Raw genomic sequence first — 22,909 nt, 5'->3', positions numbered from 1 at the left:
AAGGGTGAAAGAACACATCCTTATGGGGAGCCAGTGGAGGAGCAAACTCGGGTGCTTTACAGTCACTCTTTGTCCGTTTTCATGAAAATTGATGTGAGAGCAACCAGTCTAAAATCATTTAGAGTTTTGGGGAAACTGTTTTTTGGGGAACAGGGACTACCACAGCATCCTTCTAAACCTTTGGTACATGCTGTGTCTGTAAAGAAATGTAGTAGAACACAGGACTTCTTTTGCACAAGATGTTGCACACAACGACAGATGTTGTCAGGTCCATGACTCTTATTTACAAAGTCCTGATAGTCTTACAGTTTGTGACTCAGTTCTTGAATTTCATTACTAAAATCAAAAGTAACCAAACGAATATAAAAAAAACTTTGGGCATTAGCAAACTCAGTATGAGATGAAGCCATCCAAAGTGATGGAGCACTGCTATAGTTTTCATGCTAGGCCAGGCTGAGCCAAGGTTGTTTGCTGCCATTCTCTAGTTCAGATTAACAGTTCTGTTTTGCTTTTAAAAAACAGATACCATACAAACTGTTTGAATCATGTTACACTAGCTCACTAATGGTGATAAAATTACACCTTACAGCACTGGATTCTTTGATATATTAAAGTTTGACAGATGACAGAATAAAACCTTCGCAAAGCCAACTAACTTTGTAAAAGATCCTTAATAGATTCTGTTTGTACCGCTGTAAAGTCCTTCCACCTTTTCTGCCACAAGTGGACTACATGAGCAATGCAGATGCTCACGCAAACACGACACAAAGACGACCAACATCCGCTGCTGACGTCACGTGATTGAATTGTTAACAAAAAATGAATTAAACAAGCATTAGAAGGAGTGGGCAGAGTCTTATAATAATTGGGTGGGGGTTAGGGTTATCCCGTGTTAAAAATGATTCTTTAAACTTAAAATGTTTCAAAAGAATAAAACAGACTTTATAAACAGAGAAACATTTTTATTCTTCAATTTTATCTTTAATTCTGTTATTTTTCTGTTTTAAAGTTTCAGTTCATTAAAAAGTTTTAAAAAACAAAATGGAAATATTTCAGCCTGACAGGTTATTGATTACTGATCAGCTCTCATCCCCAGAACCTCTGTCTGCCGGCAGGTGGAGTCAACACCTCCTCAGGGGGAGGCGGGAGGCTGAAGATTGACCCCGCCGCTTCCACTGTGAAAATGAAATAGATGTTGGAAGCCATCATGACGAGACTCGGCAGGAAGGAGAGACCGAATCCAAAACCACGAACACTGCTGCCGAAAGCTGCGGCCACCCAGTAAACCAGCCTGGAGACACAAAACAACCCTTAAAGATTCTGTGGATCATTTAGAAAAGTGGTTCCCAATATACATATATAAACTTGGTTTTACTTATATTGAAGACAAACCTCAGCATGAAACACACGAAAACCATACCATTGTCCAGATTCAAGACAACAGACCACAGCTCGTATAAATTACTATTATGCACTAATATGGTGGAAGATGAATTTCAGAAGCGGGTAGATTTAAAAATAATAATAAAAAATATTACAAAATGTTTGTGCCTAAATTAATACATGCTTTCACTGGACGGTAAATAGGGTGATTAAATAAGCTGTTTTTCCAAGAGGAAATGGATTCTGTATGCATCTATGAACTTGAAACAGAGATCACTACTGCAGACTTATTTAGTGATGCACTGTGACTTCAGGATGTGTTTGAACAGTTGAACATTTTAAATGTGTCTCTGCAAGTGGACTTTTTGAATAGATTAAAAAACGTTTTCAGAAGGAAGATTGCACTGTGGGCAGTTTCCCGAGGAAAATTTGCTACAAGGTGCAACAACTGGATACCGCAGGAAGAAATGTTCTGACAAGTTATGATGGCACATCTCGCTACAGGTGATGGGATGGGTGGGGTTGGATTCTTTCTGTAATCCACTACCTCCACTGTCTTCAGACCAGTGAGCTTCAAGTTGTTCTGTCAGCACCAGGTCACCAGATGGTCAGTCTCCCACCAGAGATGAGCCCAATGAAGGTGGTGTCTTCCATGAACATCTGGAGCTTGACTGACTGATGACTGGAGGTGCAGCTGTTGGTATACAGGGAGAAGAGCAGAAGGGAAAGGACACATCCTTAAAGGGAACTGGTGCTGATGGTCCTGGAGTCAGAGATGCGTTTCCCCAGCTTCACATGCTGCCTCCTGTCAGACAGGAAGTCTGTGATCCACCTACAGGTAGAGTCATGCACACTCAGCTGGGAGAGGTTCCTGAGGAGTCAGGGTGCTGGAGGATGAAGTGGAGGGCCATGTTCACTGCATCGGACTGCAGGGGGTCCAGGATAGGTTCAGTAATGTACAAGCACTACTACTGAAGTAGCCTACCAAACATGAAGCAAAGATGACCCCCCCCCCCCCACACACACACACAACAATATCATTGCCTATCGCGATGTTGGACATCGTCATATGCCTAATCAGTAGACATCGCCCAACCCTAATAACACAAGGCGCTCAAATTACCACAGGTCAGGGTGACGGGTCTGTAGTTGTTAAGTCCTTTGGTCCTTGTTTTTTTGGGAATGCAGATGATGGTGGAGGTTTTGAAGCAGGCTGACACAATCTCCAGTGATGTGTTGAAGATGTCTGTGAACATCGGAGACAGCTGATTGGCACAGTGCTTCGGGGTGGATGAAGAGACAGAATCTGGCCTGGCTGCCATCTATAACTGTGCATGTGTGTATACAGCAGTCCTTACAGAAGCTGATGTAAAACCTGGATGACCTGCAATTATCGTTTTTGTACCCGAACACCTGCAAAATCACAGCACATCTAAAGATATAGTTACCAAGATGGCATAGCCCTGGCCTCCAGCGTGAGGAATCTCTGCGTTATCTTTGATCAGGACATGTCCTTTAACTCTCACGTAAAACAAACTTCAAGGACTGCCTTTTTTCACCTCTGTAACATTGAAACATCAGGAAGATCCTGTCTCAAACAGATGCAGAAAAACTAGTCCATGCATTTGTTATGTGATGACCCTCCCCCTCTTGTTTGTGGCTTCTGGTGTTCTCTTGTGTTTTGTGTAGGATACAGAGTGGCAGAGGTGTGACAGGAGGAGCCACATCTGAATCAACTCTTCTTGATTGAATTCTAGGCTGGATTTTTGCAGATTTTGCAGAACAGCGATTTTTGCAATTCCTTATTATCAGGCTAGTCTTGTGTCCCTGTCCTGCTGCGGCACGTGTACTGACAGGAACCAGGAAAAGAGATCATATTTCTCCTGTATTAGCTTCTCTGCACTGGCTCCCTGTAAAATCCAGAATAGAGTTTAAATTCCTTCTCCTGACCTACAAAGCTCTTACTGGTCAGGCACCATCATTAAAGAGCTCATAGTACCCTATTACCCCACTAGAGCACTGCGCTCCCAGAATGCAGGGTTGCTTGTGGTGAGTGTCCATAAGCAGAACAGGAGCCAGAGCCTTCAGCTATCAAGCTCCTCTCCTGTGGAATCAGCTCCCAGTTTGAGTTCTGGAGGCAGACACACTCTCTACTTTAAAGAGTAGGCTTACGACTTTCCTCTTTGATAAAGCTTATAGTTAGGGCTGGCTGAGGTGAACCCTGGACCAGCAATCCAGTTATGTGGCTATAGGCCTAGACTGCCGGGAGACTTCCCATGACGCACTGAGCTCCTCTCTCATACTCTCCCTCTCCAGCTTGACTCATTCTCAGTTACTGACTGGACATGCTCTTGTCTATCTCCTTCTATTGTTTTCTGCCTCCAGAGCTGCAGAGTCTGGATCTCTATCCCCTTGCCCTTCTCTCTCTCTCTTTCTATCTCAACCCAACCAGTCGAGGCAGATGACCGCCCACACAGATACTGGTTCTGCTCGAGGTTTCTGCCTGTTAAAAGGAAGTTTTTCCTTGCGACTGTCACCAAGTGCTTGCTCATGGTGGGAACTGTTGGGTCTCTGTAATAATATTATAAAGAGGACAGTCTAGACCTGCTCTATGAAAAGTGCCCTGAGATAACTGTTATGATTTGGCGCTGTATAAAGAAAATTTAATTTAATTCAATGTAGGACATCGTAGCCTCTGTGTACTCATCCACACTGTTGGTAGAAGTCCTGAAAACATCCCAGTCAGTACAGTCCAAGCACGTCCGAAGGTCCTCCATAGCTTCACTGGTCCTCTGCACAGGTTTAAAGAGCTTTAATTTCTGCCTGTATGCAGGAATCAGGTGGGCCATGATGTGGTCAGAGTGTCCCAGTATAGTGTATTTGCATGCCATCTTGATCTATGTATCTTGAGTTATTTGTATTATAATTTGGCCTGTTAACATGCAGGTTTTTAAGCAGTAATATGCACTTTATCGGTTCCACAGTTTAAATCTCACCGTCCAAATGCAAAGACAATGGTCAGCAGGGGGACGAGCTTCAGCTGCTCCTGGCTCAGGTACATCGCCATGACGACCAGCTGCAGGAAGTAGATCAGGAACAGGGAGGCAGTGTCAGAGACGAAGCGCTGATGGACGGTGACCTCCTGAAGGTCTGCCTCCTTCACCTCCTCATCAGACAGAGGCCGCATCACACCTAACCTGAGCCGACTGACGCCCAGAACCAGCCAACCTAACCGACATACATGTGAGACAGGTGAGAGGCAGACAGGTGAGACAAAGACAGGTGAGAAAGGTGGGACATCGTAGCCATGGAAAATGACTTCTTCTGTGGTGTCGTACTCACCGAGGACAATGGGTGTGGTGGCGAACACGGAGCAGCGTAGCGAGTAGACCAGTCTGAGAGGGGCGCCGTCCAGCAGGGGGGCGTCAAACGGCAGGAAGACAAACCCCCCCCACACCAGGAAGGGGAAGAAGAGTGCTGATGTCATAAAGGATACACCCACCTTCAGGACGTCCCTGCTAGGACAGCCCCGCCCACCTGAGAGAGAGAGAGACAGGTTAAAACTCCACCCACTCAAGAGACACACAGGTTAAAGCCCAACCCAGCCGAGAGAGAGACACACAGGTCAGAGCCGAACCCCCTTGCAAGAGAGACAGACAGGTTAAATCCGTGGACACCTTGGAAAGAGGGAGACAGGTCAGAGCACCACCCACCTGAGAGAGAGACAGCTTGGAGAGACAGAGGTTAAAACTCCACCCACGTCTGAGAGAGGGAGACAGACAAAGAAGGTGAGGACAGGTATATTTACATAAAGCAGGGGGCGTGTCCTCGGTCCACTCATACTGGTAGCCATGTTGGTTGTAGTCCTGGGGGACTCCTCTGGGACCCAGGAAAGGGCTCTTCTCTGATTCCATTTCCCAGAATGCCTCACTCTCTCTGGGTGAGGAGGGGGAGTGCAGGACAGTCACTGCTGGACTGAACACTTGAGCTGCTTTCGCCGGCAGGTGGTTCTCTACAGGCTCCTCCTCCTCCAGGTGTGTCCTCAGCCCCACCCCCTCCTCTTCACCTGCTGCTCCACCCTTCCTCTCTCCCTCTGCCATCAGCTCTCTCTCACTTTCTGTCCAACTGTCCGCCTCACGTTGAGAAATATCTGACCTCACACTCATCCTGTCACCTTTACCTGTCTGTCCACCTGTCTGTCTGTCTCCGGGCCACGGCAGGGTGCTGGGTTCCATCATAGCGGACCTCACCACCTCGTCCTCTCCCTTGGTCCGTCTCATCCCTCCGCTATCCTCCATCTTGGTATTTCCTGTTGCGCATTGGGCATCTTCTGGCCAATCTTCTGTCAGCAGAGACATGTCTATCTCTCTCCCTGCCTGTCTGTCTGTCAGAGAGAACAGTGGACAGTTTATCAGTTTATCAGAGGCAACAGCATTTAGTGACACTTAACATTTCACAATCTGCTGTAGTATCTCAATGCCACAACAAATGCATGCTGTTTATTTTTGGCATCTGTGTGTTGTACAGCCAGTAGAAAGAGACAGGTGCTGAGAGAGAGGGGTACTATGGACAAGATAAGGATTCGATATGGATGTGAATTCAAGATATAAAAGGGGATGCAGATTGACCAGAGCTTAACCTTCAGGATCAGCTCTCTCTGAATTACTACAGTCTGAGTCCACATCACTGCTGATGCTGCACTAGTTACCTGGTGATCTGACCTCCACCTGATCCTCATTGGGGAACAAGACCCAGAGATAATGATAATAATAATAATACTAATAACAATAACACCACTTGGAAACACTTGGATATCAGCTCAGGTTACTTAAAAACACAGAGACAGTTTAACATGTTCCCCTTGGGGCAGTCCTGAGACCTAACATGACCCACTGGAGCCTGTTGACCTAGCTGCTGTCCTAGAGGCCTTCATCAAACAATGGAACTGCTCACACAACCTGCAGGTGGTGCGGTGGAGCTACAGCCCCAGGCTTTCTGTGACTGCGTTCAAGATGTGAACTGGGGGCCCCGGTTGGGGAGCCATCAGACGGGACACTGAACCAGGCGACCCAAGTCCCAATGAATGCCCGAGCCACCATGGCAGATGTTATTGACGACAGTGGAAAGGCTTCTGGCCAACGAGTGGACCTGTTCACCATGGTGAGGAGATGCATTCATCCATATGAAGGAGGCAAAGGTCCCACCAGGTTCGCGTTAACATGGTCGAACTTCCTTTCTGGCACTGAGAACTGCATTGGGGGCCCTTGGTGTGGCGGTGCATCCACCTGGCAGAAACAACGGGCTGTGGCAAACCTGTGGAAACACAGTAGGGTGCTGCCAGCGCCTTCAAAAGTGGCATCTGAAATTTTATGCACAACCATGCAGGCATAGTCCAGCCCCAAGTAGATGGATCCAGTTGTGTTTGCCAGCAACATGTTTTATGTCCATGATGAACTCTGAGATGAAGGAGAGCTGGTGCTGCCGGGAGGCAGACCATGGCTGGGCCACCTAAGCCTTGGCGTCAGTGGTTTGTGGTTCACAAACGCTGTGAACTATCGAGCCTCCAGCAGAATATGGAAGAGTCGAATGGCGAGGTAGAGGCCAAGAAAGAAAGCAAGCGGCTGACAGGCCACGTTTCCCCACTGCTCGTCCGAAGCGTCTGTGGTGATGGCAATTGCACCAGCTATACCCTGGATGAGCTGGCAACAAGGATGTCGTCCTGATAGACGAATAAGAAAGGCAGTTCCCTCAGGCCCAACGGGGTGATCAGCACCATCTTGGTAACGTTCAGCAGATAAACAGGCACCTGGTGGCGTGAACAGGTGGGCCGAGCTGTGTGAGTTCCGGGAACTCGGCAAGGAGGTGGAGAAACTAATCTGAAATTAAGTTAAACTTCTCTGTTGGCTGCACACCTCTGTGGCTGTTTATTCACAAAATCAAAAGTCACATCGCCAAAACCTGAACCTAAGTCTCATAACATAACAGTTTATGCTGAACTCATACTACAAACAAGTTTCAGTGAATTATGCCCTTATGTCCATATAGAGCCCTCTACAATAGTTACATACTGTATATATCATAACCGTATACATTTATTTGTATTTAATGTTTGTTTGTATTTGGATCAATAGTATGTACCATAAACCAATGCCACATATACATGTATGTATTTCAGTGTTGGGCAAGTTACCCTCCCCCCAACCCCACCACCACCACATTCGCCACATTAGAACTGAATCCACTTCATTGGAATAATAATTAACCTCACAGGAGGAGTCAACACTCAGCCAAACTGCATAACTGCAAAGATTACAGCCTCTCAACCCTGATGGGATACAGTATATACATGTATATATTTATACATATATAAAAAAACATTATAAAAAAAGCAACAGTCTCTTGTCTCTAATGGTTTTACTAAAGATAAATGTTGCGTAACAACACATTAAGGCTGATATCGTGTCCAGCTTTTTCTTCTTTTATCTCTTCTCTGACATATTAAGCAAGGTCCTACTGTTCAGAAGTGAAACTAAGATTGTATCTCATTAGCTTCTAAACCTCTCATCAGACGGTCTGTTCCGTCATGGGGTGAGCACCAAACGTCTTAACTAAAAAGCCGCTCCACAGGATGGATGGGCTTGGAGTGTTGTACTTCATGTAATGTTTTTGATGTTTGAGAACTGGTTCTGAGTCCCAACCTCATATTCCATCACTTCTTATTCTGCCGAGTAGCAGTCCTCAGGCTCCGTTTCAAATGCAAAAAAGTCAATTTCATCATGGCTGGCTGATGTCGTGGACACAGAGTAATGGCTATTTATCATAGCTACTTTATGTTTTGTATATTGTGTTTATAGATCATCTCCCTTCTTTCTGTCACTACCTCAGTGGTCTATTTTTGATCATCTTTATTGATCTCTCATTTCTATTGAGATATTACACTAGATCTTTTTGTCCTGATATTCATAACAATGATGATAATAACAACAACAACAAAGATGATAAACATGATGGTGATGATGATTATAATAATAGCTTGTACAATGACAGAGTTAAATTAATCTATTTCACTTGCAGCTGTGAGCCTGCAGGTTAGTTTGGCCCCGCCCACTGGAGGTGACGTAAGTCTGACTTCAACATGGCGGCCGTAACGTCTTTCAGATTAAACATCATAATCAAAATAAATTAAGAGTTACAGTGGTATCTGGTGGTATCATCAGCTCCATGTGTCTACGTGTTACTGATCAATGATCAGAAGAAAACCGATTCATTCGGTGATATAGAAGCAACAGCTTCGTGCTAACATGCTAACGGAGCTGGACACAAACGTCAGACTGAAATGAACCTGAGATTGAACTGATTCAGAGTTTAAACTAAAGATGAAAGTTAGAGACTCACCGTGATGATCTGACATGAACCCACTCTGTGCTTCTTCTCCGTCTTCTCCTTCTTCTTCTTTTGTTGTTGTTGTTATTGTTGTGAAACTCTCCGAAAGTTCAGCTCAGGTGTGGCCCCATCAGGTGAGTTAAAGGGAAAGTCCTCTTAAAGGAAAAGAATCCAACTGGTGAAATATCCGGAAGAATATTACAACATAACAGTGGTGCTTTACTTCAGTATGCTAATACACAGTTTAAAATACTCTGTAACAAGTGAAAATACTCAAAATGTTACTTACTGCTGTTTTTCAAAATAAATGTTTGGTAAAAGGAGGCAGAGGAGGAGGTGAGGTAGTGAAAGAGAGGAGGAGATAAGGAGGTGTTAAAGGAGAGGAGGGGTTGCAGAAAGAGGAGGAGATAAGGAGGTGTTAAAGGAGAGGAGATGGTGCAGAAGGAGAGGAGGAGGTGCAGAAGGAGAGGAGGACACAGAGGAGGAGATAAAGAGGTGTTAAAGGAGAGGAGAAGGTGTTAAAGGAGAGAAGGAGGTGTTAAAGGAGAGGAGGGGGTGCAGAAGGAGAGGAGGAGGCAGAGGAGGAGATAAGGAGGTGTCAAAGGAGAGGAGAAGGTGTTAAAGGAGAGAAGGAGGTGCAGCAGGAGAGGAGGAGGTGCAGAAGGAGAGGAGGAGGCCGAGGAGGAGATAAGGAGGAGTTAAAGGAGAGGAGAAGGTGTTAAAGGAGAGGAGGAGGTGCAGAAGGAGAGGAGGAGGTGAAGAAGGAGGACACACTGCCCTCTTTGTGTGTCTCAGCTTCTGTTGCAGCAGCTGCAGTCTGTTCGTGTGTCAGGCAGCACCAGCCTCCACACAGTCTCTCTTTCTCTCTCTCTCTCTCTCTCTCTCTCTCTCTCTCTCTCTCTGTTTGAACTCTTCTTCTTCTTCTTCTTCTTCTTCTTCTTCTTCGTCTGTTTGACCTTTGACCTCTGAACGGTAGGCCTCACTCCTCCTGATATAATTTATATTTGATCATGTCTAACTCTGATGAGATCAATAATCAATCAATGTTGAACTTCCTGTTGGTTTGGTTCAGGTTCGTCTCTGTGATGCTTCAGTGTTTCTTTACCATCTTTACACTTCCTGGAAGTCATGTTGTACTGCTATGACAACCAGCAGTGAGCTGTCATGTTGTAGTTCAAGTGTGGTGGAACGTTTTTCATTTTTCAGTGAAAATCTGTTAAGAAATATATCTTACTTAATGTTCAAACAGTCTGACAACATAATGATTCATCATTTCACAGAAGTGAATCATCTGCATGTTAACAGCTGTATTTTATATTTTCTTTGTTTATGTTTTCTTCATATTAAAGCTGCTCTGTGGTGATTTCTCAAAGTTTGTCTCTAAAACTGTTTGTGTGGATCATTGAACTCATCAGGTGCATGGCAGCTTATCTTACCTGAAGATCTGTGAAATGATAATAATAATAACAATAATAATAATAATAATAATAATAATAATAATAATGTGACACCAGGACACAAGACCGTGTATTGTGTCACCACGTGCACAATGCGTGTGCGACCTCGTCCTTGTGCACGAGATAGACAACAGCTGGACTCATTCATAAAGAATCAGCTTCATACCTTTAAATACACGTGTTCGTATGTTGTTGGTCCTCAGGTGAGGACACACAGGTGGAGGAGAGGAGGAGGAGACGAAGTCCTCTGTAAGATGGAGAGAAAGGTAAGTTTGTTTGTTACATCACAGCAATAGAAAATACTGATCTCTGATTATTAATCTATGAGTTAGTGGTTAGTATTATATTAGTGTTAATGTTAGTATTAGTATTAGTGTTAGTGTTATGATCAGTGTAGTTCACAGACTTGTCAGTAGGTGGAGCTGTCATATGGTTGGTTCCTCTGTGGTCAGCATACATCACTTCCTCCTCTGTGTGTTATCTGTTGGAGCTGGTTGTCGTGGTATCAGTCGGTATACTTATATACACACACGTACTGTAGGATACTAATATACACACACATATTGTAGTATCCTCATATACACACGTACTGTGGTATCCTCATATACACACACGTACTGTAGTATCCGCATATACAAACACATACTGTAGTATACTCATATACACACACGTATTGTAGTATATTAATATACACACAGGTACTGTAGTATATTAATATACACACACGTACTGTAGTATCCTCATATACACACAAGTACTGTAGTATACTCATATACACACACATACTGTAGTATATTACTACACACACGTACTGTAGTATACTAATATACACACACATACTGTAGTATACTCATATAGAATCAGAAACTGTTTATTACCAAGTAACATACATTACAATGACTTATATTTTTACATGCTTGTTGTCTGTCAGATTATATGTTATAAGTTAAAAAAATGTAGCACCATCAGACCACAGCAAATTCCTTGTAATGTATGTTATTTGGCAATTAACAGTTTCTGATATACATACACATACTGTAGTATACTAATATGCACACACGTACTGTAGTATCCTCATATACACACACATACTGTAGTATACTAATATAGACACACGTACTGTAGTATACTCATATACACACACGTACTGTAGTATATTAATATACACACACATACTGTAGTATCCTCATATACAAACACGTACTGTAGTATATTCATATACACACACGTACTGTAGTATACTAATATACACACGTACTGTAGTATCCTCATATACACACATGTACTGTAGTATCCTCATATACAAACACATACTGTAGTATCCTCATATACACACACGTACTGTAGTATACTTATATACACACACGTGCTGTAGTATACTAGTATACACATATACTGTAGTATCCTCATATACGCACACATTCTGTAGTATACTCATATACACACGTACTGTAGTATCCTCATATACACACACGTACTGTAGTATACTCATATACACACGTACTGTAGTATACTGTATAATGATGATGAAATAAAAACCTTGTAAATCTTAGTCTTTTGTTTTTACATTCAAATGAAGAAGAAATATGTTTAATACAAATAAACAGCTGAACAATTTGATTAATGAATACAAAACTCCGAGCATTAATAATAATAATAATAATAATAATAATAACTTCCTGTCATATTATATAGTAGTACTACTGCACTATGAGTACACACAGTGTGACGTCACTCTGATCAGTCATTGATCACATTTACATTTTTGATATCCCCGTTTCTGATTTTGTCTCCCTGTTTCTTTGTGTTTCCGTTATGAAGCGGGAGGTTCGTTTTTTTATTAATACCGGTACTGTCCGTGTGGGCGGGGTCAGTGCTCGGTGGTTCCACGTCACACAGCAGCGTGTTGTACACTCTGCTGCGGTGGGGGCGGAGTTATTGATTCCTGGATCTGGATTATCAATGTTCATCATTCACGTGACCTCCTGCAGCGCTCTGATTGGCTTCTGCGTACCACGTGACACGTTGACACGTTGTTTTAGAGACTAACTCCACCCACACCGTCATGTCACTGCCTGGGTGTCAAACCAAGCGCTCCCTGACAGATGCTGGTGGGTGGGGCTTGAAGTGCTTGCGGTGAGGGGGTTGGCTGACCGCGGCAGCAGCGGGCTGAGCTGTGATTGGTCAGAAGTAGAGAACGGGGCTGTCAGTCAGAGACAGGCCCCGCCCCCTGGGTTTAGACTACGGACTGCTCCGGGACCAGAACCCAACACTCCGCCGGATTATTACTGATTAATTATAGATTAGTTTGTGATCAGGTGATCGATCAGGTGTGATCGGTTTGGTTAGTTGGAGGGGATGTCCCGGCTGCTGGAGAGCAGGAGACAGGACAGGATGAAGGAAATCAACCTGAAGGTGAGTTCACCGGAAAAAAGAAAGAAAGAAACGGAATGATGGGCGCGTGCACGCTCACTTTAATAGTCGATAATAATAGTTATCGATGAGGTGGGAGTGATGGGACAGTTTGGGCGTGATCGATCAGAAACAGATTAACTCTGTCTTACTTTCTGTCGGTTCCGCTTTGTCCGCTCACTCACATCTGTAACACACCGACCCGGGGTTGTTCCGTTACTGCAGATGTTGGAGGGGTTATCGATAGTTATTATAGATGATCGATCAGTGATCGGCGGTGTGATTGGGTGTGTGCTGAAGCAGTTTGTGTGTGAACACACTGATGAAGTTGGCGGAGCTCAGAAACGGGAAACACTTTTTTTCTTTCAGTTCAGATTGAAAACCGATTTGATATTTTTATACAGCGGAGTGTGTCGGTACGGGTCGGTGCGTGTCGGGGTGTACGTTCACTGTGTACCTGTACAGACGGACTTTCGGTGTGTTTGAGTGTGTGTCCGTTAGCAGCAGCGTGGCCGCTTTGTCCTGTAGGAGGAAACGAGCGGGGGGAGGGGAGACACTGTGTGTGTGTGTGTGTGTGTGTGTGTGTTCTTACAGGAAGTGTCGGTCAGGAGTGAAGGTGGATGTTTGACCTCTGACCTCTGATCTGACTGTAAACTAAAAAGGTAAAGAATAAAAAAGTGTCAGTGTTTTAGTTTCTAATAAACCAAAGAGCTGCTGACAGACAGACAGACAGACTGACTGACACACACACAGACAGACAGACAGACAGACAGACAGACAGAGACTGACTGACACAGACACAGACTGACTGACACACAGACAGACAGACAGACACAAACACACAGATAGAACAGAGGATCAGGGTCTTGTTTCCTAAAAGCATCTTAAGACTCAGATGATGTAAAAACATGTAAACTGAAGAAGGAGTGACTTCCTGTCTGCTGCAGGAGCCAAACACGACACCTTTTATTAACTTTTATTAAAAAAAATGTTTTTGTTCGTTTTTAATACTTTTATGATGTCAAATGAGTCATCATGTTTAAATTAGAATATATAAGAAGAACAAAACTAAAACACCAATTTGATTAAACAGTTTAAACAGTTTCTGTCATCAGATAAGATATCTTCATCTCTTCTTTTCTGAAATCTTAATGTCTTCTTCTCTGATATCTTCATCTCTTCTTCTCTGATATCTTCATCTCCTCTTCTCTGATATCTTCATTTCCTCTTCTCTGATATTTTAATGTATTCTTCTCTGATATCTTCATCTCTTCTCTGATATTTTAATCACTTCTTCTCTGATATCTTAATTTCTTCTTTTCTGATATCTTCATTTCTTCTTCTCTGATATCTTCATGTCTTCTTCTCTGATATTTTAATGTCTTCTTCTCTGATATCTTCATCTCTTCTTCTCTGACATCTTCATCTCTTCTTCTCTGATATCTTCATGCCTTCTTCTCTGATATCTTCATGTCTTCTTCTCTGACATCTTCATGTCTTCTTTGGTATCTTCGTCTTCTCTTCTGATATCGTCATGTCCTCTTCTCTGATATCTCCATCTCTTCTTCTCTGATATCTTCATCTCCTTTTCTCTGATATTTTAATGTCTTATTCTCTGACATCTTCATCTCTTCTCTGATATCTTCATCTCCTCTTCTCTGATATTTTAATATCTTCTTCTCTGATATCTTCATTTCTTCTTCTCTGATATCTTCATCTCCTCTTCTCTGATATTTTCAGCTCCTCTTCTCTGATATTTTAATCACTTCTTCTCTGATATCTTCATTTCTTCTTCTCTGATATCTTCATCTCTTCTTCTCTGATATCTTCATCTTGTCTTGATATCTTCATGTCCTCTTCTCTGATATCTTCATCTTGTCTTGATATCTTCATGTCCTCTTCTCTGATATCTCCATCTCTTCTTCTCTGATATTTTCATGTCTTCTTCTCTGATATCTCCATCTCTTCTTCTCTGATATTTTCATGTCTTCTTCTCTGATATCTCCATCTCTTCTTCTCTGATATTTTCATGTCCTCTTCTCTGATATCTTCATCTCTTCTTCTCATCTGAAACTTTCCTGATTGGATATTTTCGGTTTCTGTATTCTGTCTTTTCTTGTTTTGTATGTTTGTCACATGTTTACATCCAGCAGCTCTGATACTGAAATGAAGAAAGAATCACAACAGCTGAGTTGCATATTCATGAAACTTATAGGAAGCGTCACTTTCTTCTTTTATATTTAATGTGAGTTGCAGAAAAACATCTGCCTCCATCAAAGTTTACTTACAGTTTGGTATCAGTTTAGTGACAGTTTGGTGTCAATTTGGTATCAGTTTAGTGACATTTTGGTGTCGGTTTGGTATCAGTTTAGTGACAGTTTGGCGTCAGTTTGGTATTCGTTTGGTGACAGTTCGGTGACGGTTTGGTATTCATTTGGTGACAGTTTGGTGTCAGTTTGGTATCCGTATGGTGAAAGTTTGGTGTCGGTTTGGTATCAGTTTGGTGACAGTTTGGTATCAGTTTAGTGACAGTTTGATGACAGTTTGGTATCAGTTTAGTGTTAGTTTAGTGACAGTTCGGTGTCAATTTAGTGACAGTTTGGTGTCAGTTTGGTATCCGTTTGGTGAAAGTTTGGTGTCGGTTTGGTGGATTTGACGTTTACATGGAACTTGATTATTCATCTCCCTGTTTACATGATTCTAACAGTATCCTGGTTTCTAACGGAGTACTCCAGGTAACATCTCTAGGTTAAGGAAGGATACTACTGTACATGTATACGCACTTGTTGTGTCACTTTGCAAGTGAACATGACAGTTTGTTGTTTTTGTAACTAAAACAGAGTTATATTGGAGTTCAGTTCAACAGCCTGACAGCGAATATCATTCTATTGGAGGTTTGGTACACAGTGAGGTCACATTTGTTAGTCATGACTCAGAGAGATGAATGAAGTGTTTCAGCTGCATTCAGATCAGTTACCTGTTACCTGTTTCTCACCTGAATCTGAGTCTATTTTCCACTGTGACTCTACTGGTTTCAGGTTTCTGTCTCTTTTATTTTCTCCAATCCCCCCCGTCTTGTGACCCCCCCCCCCCCCCCCAGATCAGACAGAGGTCTCTTTATTTCTCTCCATCACTGAGTTCTTTATTTATTGATCAGCAGACAGTCACCAGATCATTGAACTTGTTTTAGACCATTTGGAGACTAAATTTGTGACAGTTTACTGATCAATACTTATACTCAAATTGTGATTATATTCTACAAACTACAGTTCTTGAACAGACTCAGATGATAAACCAGACCAGAGATATCTTCTTTTTAATTCTGATTTGAATTTATTTAACATAGTTTCAGTACAGAGCATGAAACTGATGTGCTGCACAGAGAGTTTATAGATCAACTCTTATCTTTAGTTGTGCTTTTACTTGTACAGTGTAATTAAAATAGACATAAATCTTCTTCAGACCAGAGATACAACTAACAATTAACTAATCAGTTCTACTAATCGTTTAGTAAAATGTCAAAAATAGTAACAAATATCCATCACACTTTCCTAAAGTCCTTGTTGACATCTTCAGATATCTTTGTCCAAAACACAGAGATTCAGTGGACTGTGATATAAAACTGAGATAAACAGTTAATGTTTGGTCATTTATGGAAAATCAAAACAGTGTGACAATGTTGACAACAATGTCCATGTTGACAACTATAAACCATCAATGGCCACGTTTCATACAGTATGAAGTCCAGCAGGAAGTGATGTCAGATGTGACAACACAACCGATCTTTATTTTTGTTGTCAGACGAAGTTCATCGTTCATCATTGACTCAGAAACAGCAGAAACTGTCTTCAACAGAAATGCACTGAGGTTACAGTTTACACACACACGCACACACACACACACACACACACACACACACTTCCCCTTCCTGCTCCTCCCAGTTCAGAGCAGACGTTAATGTGAAAAACAGTCAGAACGGGAAGGAAAGGTTCAGAAAGACAAGCAGAGAGACAGACAGAGTGAAAAAATATTATTGTAACCTATTGAAAAAGTATAGCAAGAAAAGAAAAGTAAGTCAATAAAAAATAAAAACCTGTAAATTTTGATTTGATTGTTTGGTCACAATAACAAATGAAGAATGAAGTAACACAACATATTTCCAGGGTCGTGTAAACTGATAAATAAACAGCAATAAAATGTGACAATTTACTCCACAGATGTTTTGTATGCAGGCAAAACCAAAATAAATGCACCAGCATTTCTCTGAGTTCCCCACAAAAAGTACAGCTCACATTAATGTGCTTCTGCAGTTTGATATTTGATGATATCACTTGTGTGTCGCCGAGGGAGACGTACCAGTAAATAGACAGCTTTCCCTGAAGTTGGCTTCATTTTACAAAGTTCACTCACCTCCACTTCCCTCTGTAGACTCTACAGTCCTACAAACTCACCATCCAGGATCTTTCCTCCACTTTGGGCCTTCAGCACAAATGTCACTGTAAATAAACAGTGCAAGCTGCTGGTTGGCGTCCATGTCTGATTTGGTACAAGAACACTTGACAGTTGGCGTCCATGTCTGATTTGGTACAAGAACATGTGACAGTTGGCATCCATGTTTGTTTTGGTACAGGAACGTTTCACAGTTAGCATCCATGATTGTTTTGGTACAAGATCACGTGATAGTTGGCATTGTCACAGGATTTGCGGGGTCGTCTACCGAAAGTGGTCCAGTGGTTACTGAGCAGTGGTCCAGTGTGTCGTCTATTTACTCAGTCATCAGGTTTATAATCCTTCCTGACTGTCAAAGACTAAAACATCTTTATGTTGGTTTGTTTCTGGAGCATTCGGCTCGTCTTCAGCTTTGTCCCAAACTTGTGTTGTGTCATCATTTGTGTTGTGATGAAGAACAAAATTTGAGGAGAACAGTCCTCATTCTGTGTAAAAATATATTCTAAAGTTTATCTGAAGTTAATATGACGCTTCATCAGTCTGAGTTACATAAACCAAGCAGGCCAAACATACAGACTTGTTAGTATGAAGTCAGTCCTTATGTTTCCATCTTTTCACTCTGGCTCAACAAGGAAACTCTGTTCACAGAGACAAAAAGATTTATACTAAGAAGTCTGTAACTTCAGAAGATCTTAACATGATCTTAACAAGTGAAACAGCTGAAGTCTCAGATTTACTTTCGAACAAAGACGGAGGATCTGTGAACGAAGAAGTTACTATGGGCAGATATATTATTATCACATTATTTAAACTCCCAGATATCGATATCAGCCTCAACGATCGAGTATCAGTCGAGTCACACTCACAGAAAACAGGAAGTGAAGTTTGACTCGTCTGTTTCTCACTCTGTGCTTGTGATGTCAGCTGTGTGTCTACTTTCTGTTCATGATGTCAACAGAGTCTGTAAACAGTTCTGTGTGGTATGATCATCATCATCACCATCATCACTGATGTTTGTACTGTGGAATATTTAATTAACCCAATGTTTTATTATTATTACTTTATTGATTTTATGTTTACAACAGATGTTGTATAATGTTTCTGAATTATTAACTGATACAGGTTCATATTTCGTATATGTATCTTAAAAGAAAACAGATATCAGTTCGTATTAAACAACATGTGAACTGTTGGTTGATGGTTAACTAACATTATCAGTTACTGACTGTCTCTGAGGGCCCTGATTGGCTGTCATGTGTCCATATTGTTATTGGTCAGACAGGTGTGACCAGGTGCTTTTATTGTCTCCTAAAATAGAAAACAGAGCCATGAAGAGTTGCTGGTTCTTTAAGTGTTCTCCTCATTATTTATTTCAGATGTTTCTTTAATGGAAATTCTGAATGTGACTGAATACAGAAACTCTCCTGGATAATTAAACATTAATACAGGTTCATGTTCTGCCAACTACTTTGAATTATTTACACAGTGTTTCTGACTAATCAGGTTTGTTCTGTTTCTACTACATTACCCATGAGCCTCAGCCGTCATTCAAAACGCTTTGTTGTTACTGTTGAGAACAACACATCACCATGGTTACTAAATTCAACCACAATTGAACAAGAATTTAAAAGTGAAATTATTTACAGATTGTTTATTGTTGTTTAAAGATATTTTCGAACAGAGTTCTTAATATTTTTATTAATTAATATTTATTATTCTCACGCTACACAACTATGTCATCTTGGATTGAAGGAAGGGCTTCATAAAAACTAGTCTGACTCACAGGATGTAGGTGGTGGTATAAGTCTGGCATTGGCCGACTATTTCAGTCAGAATTCAACTTCCCTTCCACTGTCTGCATGTTACCATTGTATAAAAAGACCTCGATACGGTGGCGCAGCCCAGCCTTGCCCCAAAAAGCATTTTCCCTGGAGACGACCATTATAAAAGAGATGTCTGTAAAACTGTTGTTTTCTGTTGTAAACTATGACTAAGGTTTTGATCAAGGATGTGTTTTCATTGCATTTCCTGGAATTCTACACAATATATTATGACTATATTTGTCTAGCTTTGGTCTTGCACATGGGATAAATAATTTTATAATAGTTACATCAGAAGGATGAGCTCAATTGGATAACATTACAGCGCACAGATCTGTCTCTCTGACACCTGTAGTGAGGGTTAGTGATACGTCTTAACTTAAAAAGAAAAATATGCCACTTTGTTCATGCACGTAAAATGAGTGATGGTAGAAACTGTTCTAAAACAATGCTCAAATCGGAAGGATGTGCTCTCTGAGGTAACATTACAGCTCATAGTGCAAATTCTTACCTGTCTCCTCTTCTCTTTCCCTGCCTGGCCTTTCTCTCCTTCTTTTCCTGTCCCTCTCTGATGTCTGTGTTAACAACAAAGCTGAATGAAAATGAAGGTAACTCCTGAATTGCAATACAACACTAGATAATAAGTTAACTCACCAAGCATGTGCTTACTGGCAATTGTTATTTGCTGATAGATGTAAAGCAGTGAGCTGACTCAGCCTTTACTACATACAGAGCTACTTACATTCACCAAGAAAGAAGACCTTTTGTCTCTTTTTTTACTTGACGTCCATGACGCTAATCCATACTGAATGAAGAGGAAATATTGCAATTTAATGTAATATTAACAACAGTCATCCTGCAGCCACACAGATGGGATTTGAAACTGGGGAAGACAGAATAACAAACTAGCAATCCTGGAATAATTACGAATGCTCCTCTTGTTTGGCCAACAAGTATAATATTAATGTTGACATGAGAAGAACAAGAGCAGTTAATGTTGGCCAAGTCAAAACCAAAAGCACAAAATTCCCCTGCAGCACACTCTGTCACAACAGTCTGCAGTGAGTCAGCCCAGGACAGCTGTGTCTTTCATATCACTGAACCATCAACATGTTTAATCTGATATCAGCACCTTAACGTTATGATCACACAAGGCAAAGCACCTGCGACAGACAGCCTTGGACTGTCTCGAGCTCTGTGCTCTGACTGAATGCACTGCACTGTTTATGATTCAAAATGCACTGCAGCAATCACATCGCTGCATGTAAAGGAGGCGGGAATAAAGCCAACAAATACCAATAGAAACTCTATTTCTCATCCAGTGGGAACATAAGGAAGTTAACATATGCAATTAATATCAAATTAGTGGTGGGAACAATTTCAGGGAATCAGAAAAGTGGCAAGGACATAAATTACGCCCTTGGTTTTGATGACAATGATTGAAATGAACATGGCTGCACTTTCTTTATGGCATATATCAATTTCAACAGTACAAATGTATACATTACTGTATGTGAGAGATTGATTGCGAGAGATTGGACAGGACTGTAATTTCTTGACAGACCATCATTGCGATACAGAAAAGGAAAAGACAAGACAAGAACAAAATACAAAATTAGAAACGTATACAGAGGAAACACACCAAAGGCTGCATTCAGACCAAATTAGGTGTCCCGGTAGAAACGCCTGTCCTCCCATTCGTTTGAATGTGGGTAGTGAGTTGAGCTGAAAAAAAACACAGAAAATTTGAAACACATTCAACTTTTGGAGAAAGACAACCCGATGTTGGAGCTCCAGAGCTCTCACACCACTGCACAACCCTGCGCTAATCGCAGCAACGCCTGGTTTGGTCTGAATGCAGCCTAAAGCAGAACTGTACAAGCGGCGCTGTACGGGGGACTCTGCCCAGCTGTTAACCCTGTTCATGTCCTTGTTGGTCTTCCATTGTAACACCTGTTGTACTCGGTCTATAAATGCCAAGGTGCACCTCTGAGCTGTTTTAGAGAACCAGCTGGATCATTGGTCGATCCAATGCATCACACATTCATCTTTGTTAGTGAGTCATGATTCACCTGAGAGCAATTCATGGATTGAATCCATTTACAAAAGAAGTCTAATAGAGAAAATCTGCCTGACAGACAATAACGACTCGTTCAACCATTTTGCATGTAATGACTGATGCAATGAACTCATGCCTGGATGTTTTTGGGGGATAAGACTGTTCATCAGAGAACCAGTATAATACACTTAGATCAACATGACATAAGCGATTGATAATGTAGGAAACAGCAGACAATTGAACATAATCACTTGCATGAATGAGCCAAAGCATTTAGAATTTGTTCAAAAGAATGAGAAACTGCTTTTAGGAAGTGACTAGATGATGTGGAGGCTGAACGAGTTTAGAGCATTTCAAAGCTCCACTGTGTCTCAGCCTCACAGAGCTGTTATGTGGCTGTGGACTGTTAGCCTGGTGTACCCACAATGCCTCTCTCTGTGTTCCTGTCTATAAACCGTAGTTGTGTAACTTTGAATCCATTTTTAGATGCAGTCTGAGAGTTTATTATGAATCTCTTCAGTTATTGTTCAGTGTTCAGAGGTCAGAGGTCATCCTGCTGACAGGCCTGATGGTCCCTGTAGTTTCTATCTAGACTACAGCTCCCATGAGTCCATGGGCTTATGCTGTGTCCTGAAGCAGAGTGTCTGTCTGTTTGGAGTCTGACCTTCATCTATAATTCATACCAGCAGCAGCTGTGTACCCCTGAGCAAGGCATCTGAGACAGCCAATCAGATCAGGGCTTCTGACCTCCACAGTGTGATTAGAAAGAGCTGCAGCAGAGTTCCTAATTTACATCTTCAAACATAATTCAATCCGAAACACATGAAGCTGTAACCGTGGAAACATCAGATAGAGATCAGCGGGGTGGGGGCTCCCCATCGGCCCTGTGGAGGCAGAACCAGTCTTTAGCTAAAAACTGAGTCTTTGTGTGACCAGAGATCAGAGTATTTGTGTGAATGTAACCCCACCCAACACTCATTCATCCATTCATACGGAACACCTGTGTGTGACATGATTTACAAAACACACTTGTGGTCACATGACACTCAGATGAACTTGTGAGTGAAGAGTAACTGACCTGTCTGTCTGTCTTTTCAGAAAAAAGAGAAGGAGCGTCTGAAGGAGCGAGAGAAGGAGGCGCGAGAGAGGGAGGCCAGGTACAGCAATGGTCACCTGTTCACCTCCCTGACTGTGTCCTCCACCACCCTGTGCTCCTCCTGCAACAGGAGCATCACGGCCAAGGAGGCGCTCAGCTGCCCAGGTAACATATATACTATATATATATATATATATGTACACACACACCAAACCCACAGTACAGATGAGACACCGGCCTCTCTACCTTGAAGGGTTCCAGGGTGTGACCTGTCAGAATAAAACATTTTGAACTAAAGATGATGTAAATTACTTTTTATCAATCAGTCATTTATCTGTCACTGAATAAATCAGAATTTCCTGCTGCTGCTTCACAATAAAAGCTTTTATGTATTTACATATGAGAAGCTTTTAATGTGAAACAGCAGCAGAACATGATGAAAGATTATTGACACACATCTCGTCTCACACATCTCATCTCACACACATCCAGTCTCACATACATCCAGTCTCACACATCTCATCTCACACACATCCAGTCTCACACCAACAGACCAGACCAGAGTCTGGCTCTCACCTGTAAACCTGTCTGTCTGCCTGTTTGTCTGCTGCTCACCTTCACAACATGGATGAACAGGATATTAATGAATAACTGATATTAATGAAACATTTGATTCTGAGGTTTTCACATTACATACTGTAAATGTTTCTATAAATGAAATGTGTGTGTGCTAAACAGATGGTGTGTTAATCCTTCTCCTTCACAATGAACAGATGCACTTCAGATTAACACACACACACAAACAGTTGAGATCATTGTAACAGTGTTAACTCTCCACGTGTGAACACAA

At 41.9% G+C, this 22,909-nt stretch overlaps 2 protein-coding genes across 4 annotated transcripts in view; one reads left to right on the top strand and one right to left on the bottom strand.

Annotated features, from left to right (window-relative positions):
* Positions 1-891: 891 nt before the first annotated feature.
* tmem79b (transmembrane protein 79b) lies at positions 892-9,112 on the bottom strand. 3 transcript variants are annotated; one of them, XM_070912270.1, is made up of 6 exons: positions 9,056-9,112; positions 8,779-8,921; positions 5,192-5,767; positions 4,726-4,920; positions 4,380-4,611; positions 892-1,291 (listed from the first exon to the last, which is right to left on the bottom strand). In XM_070912270.1, the coding sequence occupies exons 2-6, from the start codon at positions 8,792-8,794 to the stop codon at positions 1,087-1,089; spliced, it is 1,224 nt and encodes a 407-aa protein (XP_070768371.1). In that variant the 5' UTR covers positions 8,795-8,921; positions 9,056-9,112; the 3' UTR covers positions 892-1,086. The 3 variants fall into 3 exon arrangements, with proteins under 3 accessions (XP_070768371.1, XP_070768370.1, XP_070768372.1); XM_070912269.1 differs by having other exon boundaries at positions 8,779-8,941; positions 9,056-9,102; XM_070912271.1 differs by having other exon boundaries at positions 5,192-5,763; positions 8,779-8,941; positions 9,056-9,102.
* A 3,357-nt stretch (positions 9,113-12,469) lies between these two features.
* Positions 12,470-22,909, top strand: part of LOC139290483 (rho guanine nucleotide exchange factor 2-like) — a 35,822-nt gene continuing 25,382 nt past the window's right edge. The window contains exons 1-2 of the mRNA XM_070912273.1: positions 12,470-12,638; positions 22,062-22,224. Coding sequence (XP_070768374.1) covers positions 12,582-12,638; positions 22,062-22,224 — 220 coding nt within the window. The 5' untranslated portion in view covers positions 12,470-12,581. The remainder of the gene's footprint in view (positions 12,639-22,061; positions 22,225-22,909) is intronic.

Source organism: Enoplosus armatus, chromosome 9, assembly GCF_043641665.1.
Source record: "Enoplosus armatus isolate fEnoArm2 chromosome 9, fEnoArm2.hap1, whole genome shotgun sequence".
Lineage (NCBI taxonomy): Eukaryota > Metazoa > Chordata > Actinopteri > Centrarchiformes > Enoplosidae > Enoplosus > Enoplosus armatus.
The sequence above is the reverse complement of the archived record's forward strand: the minus strand, read 5'-3'. Positions and strand labels throughout refer to the sequence as shown.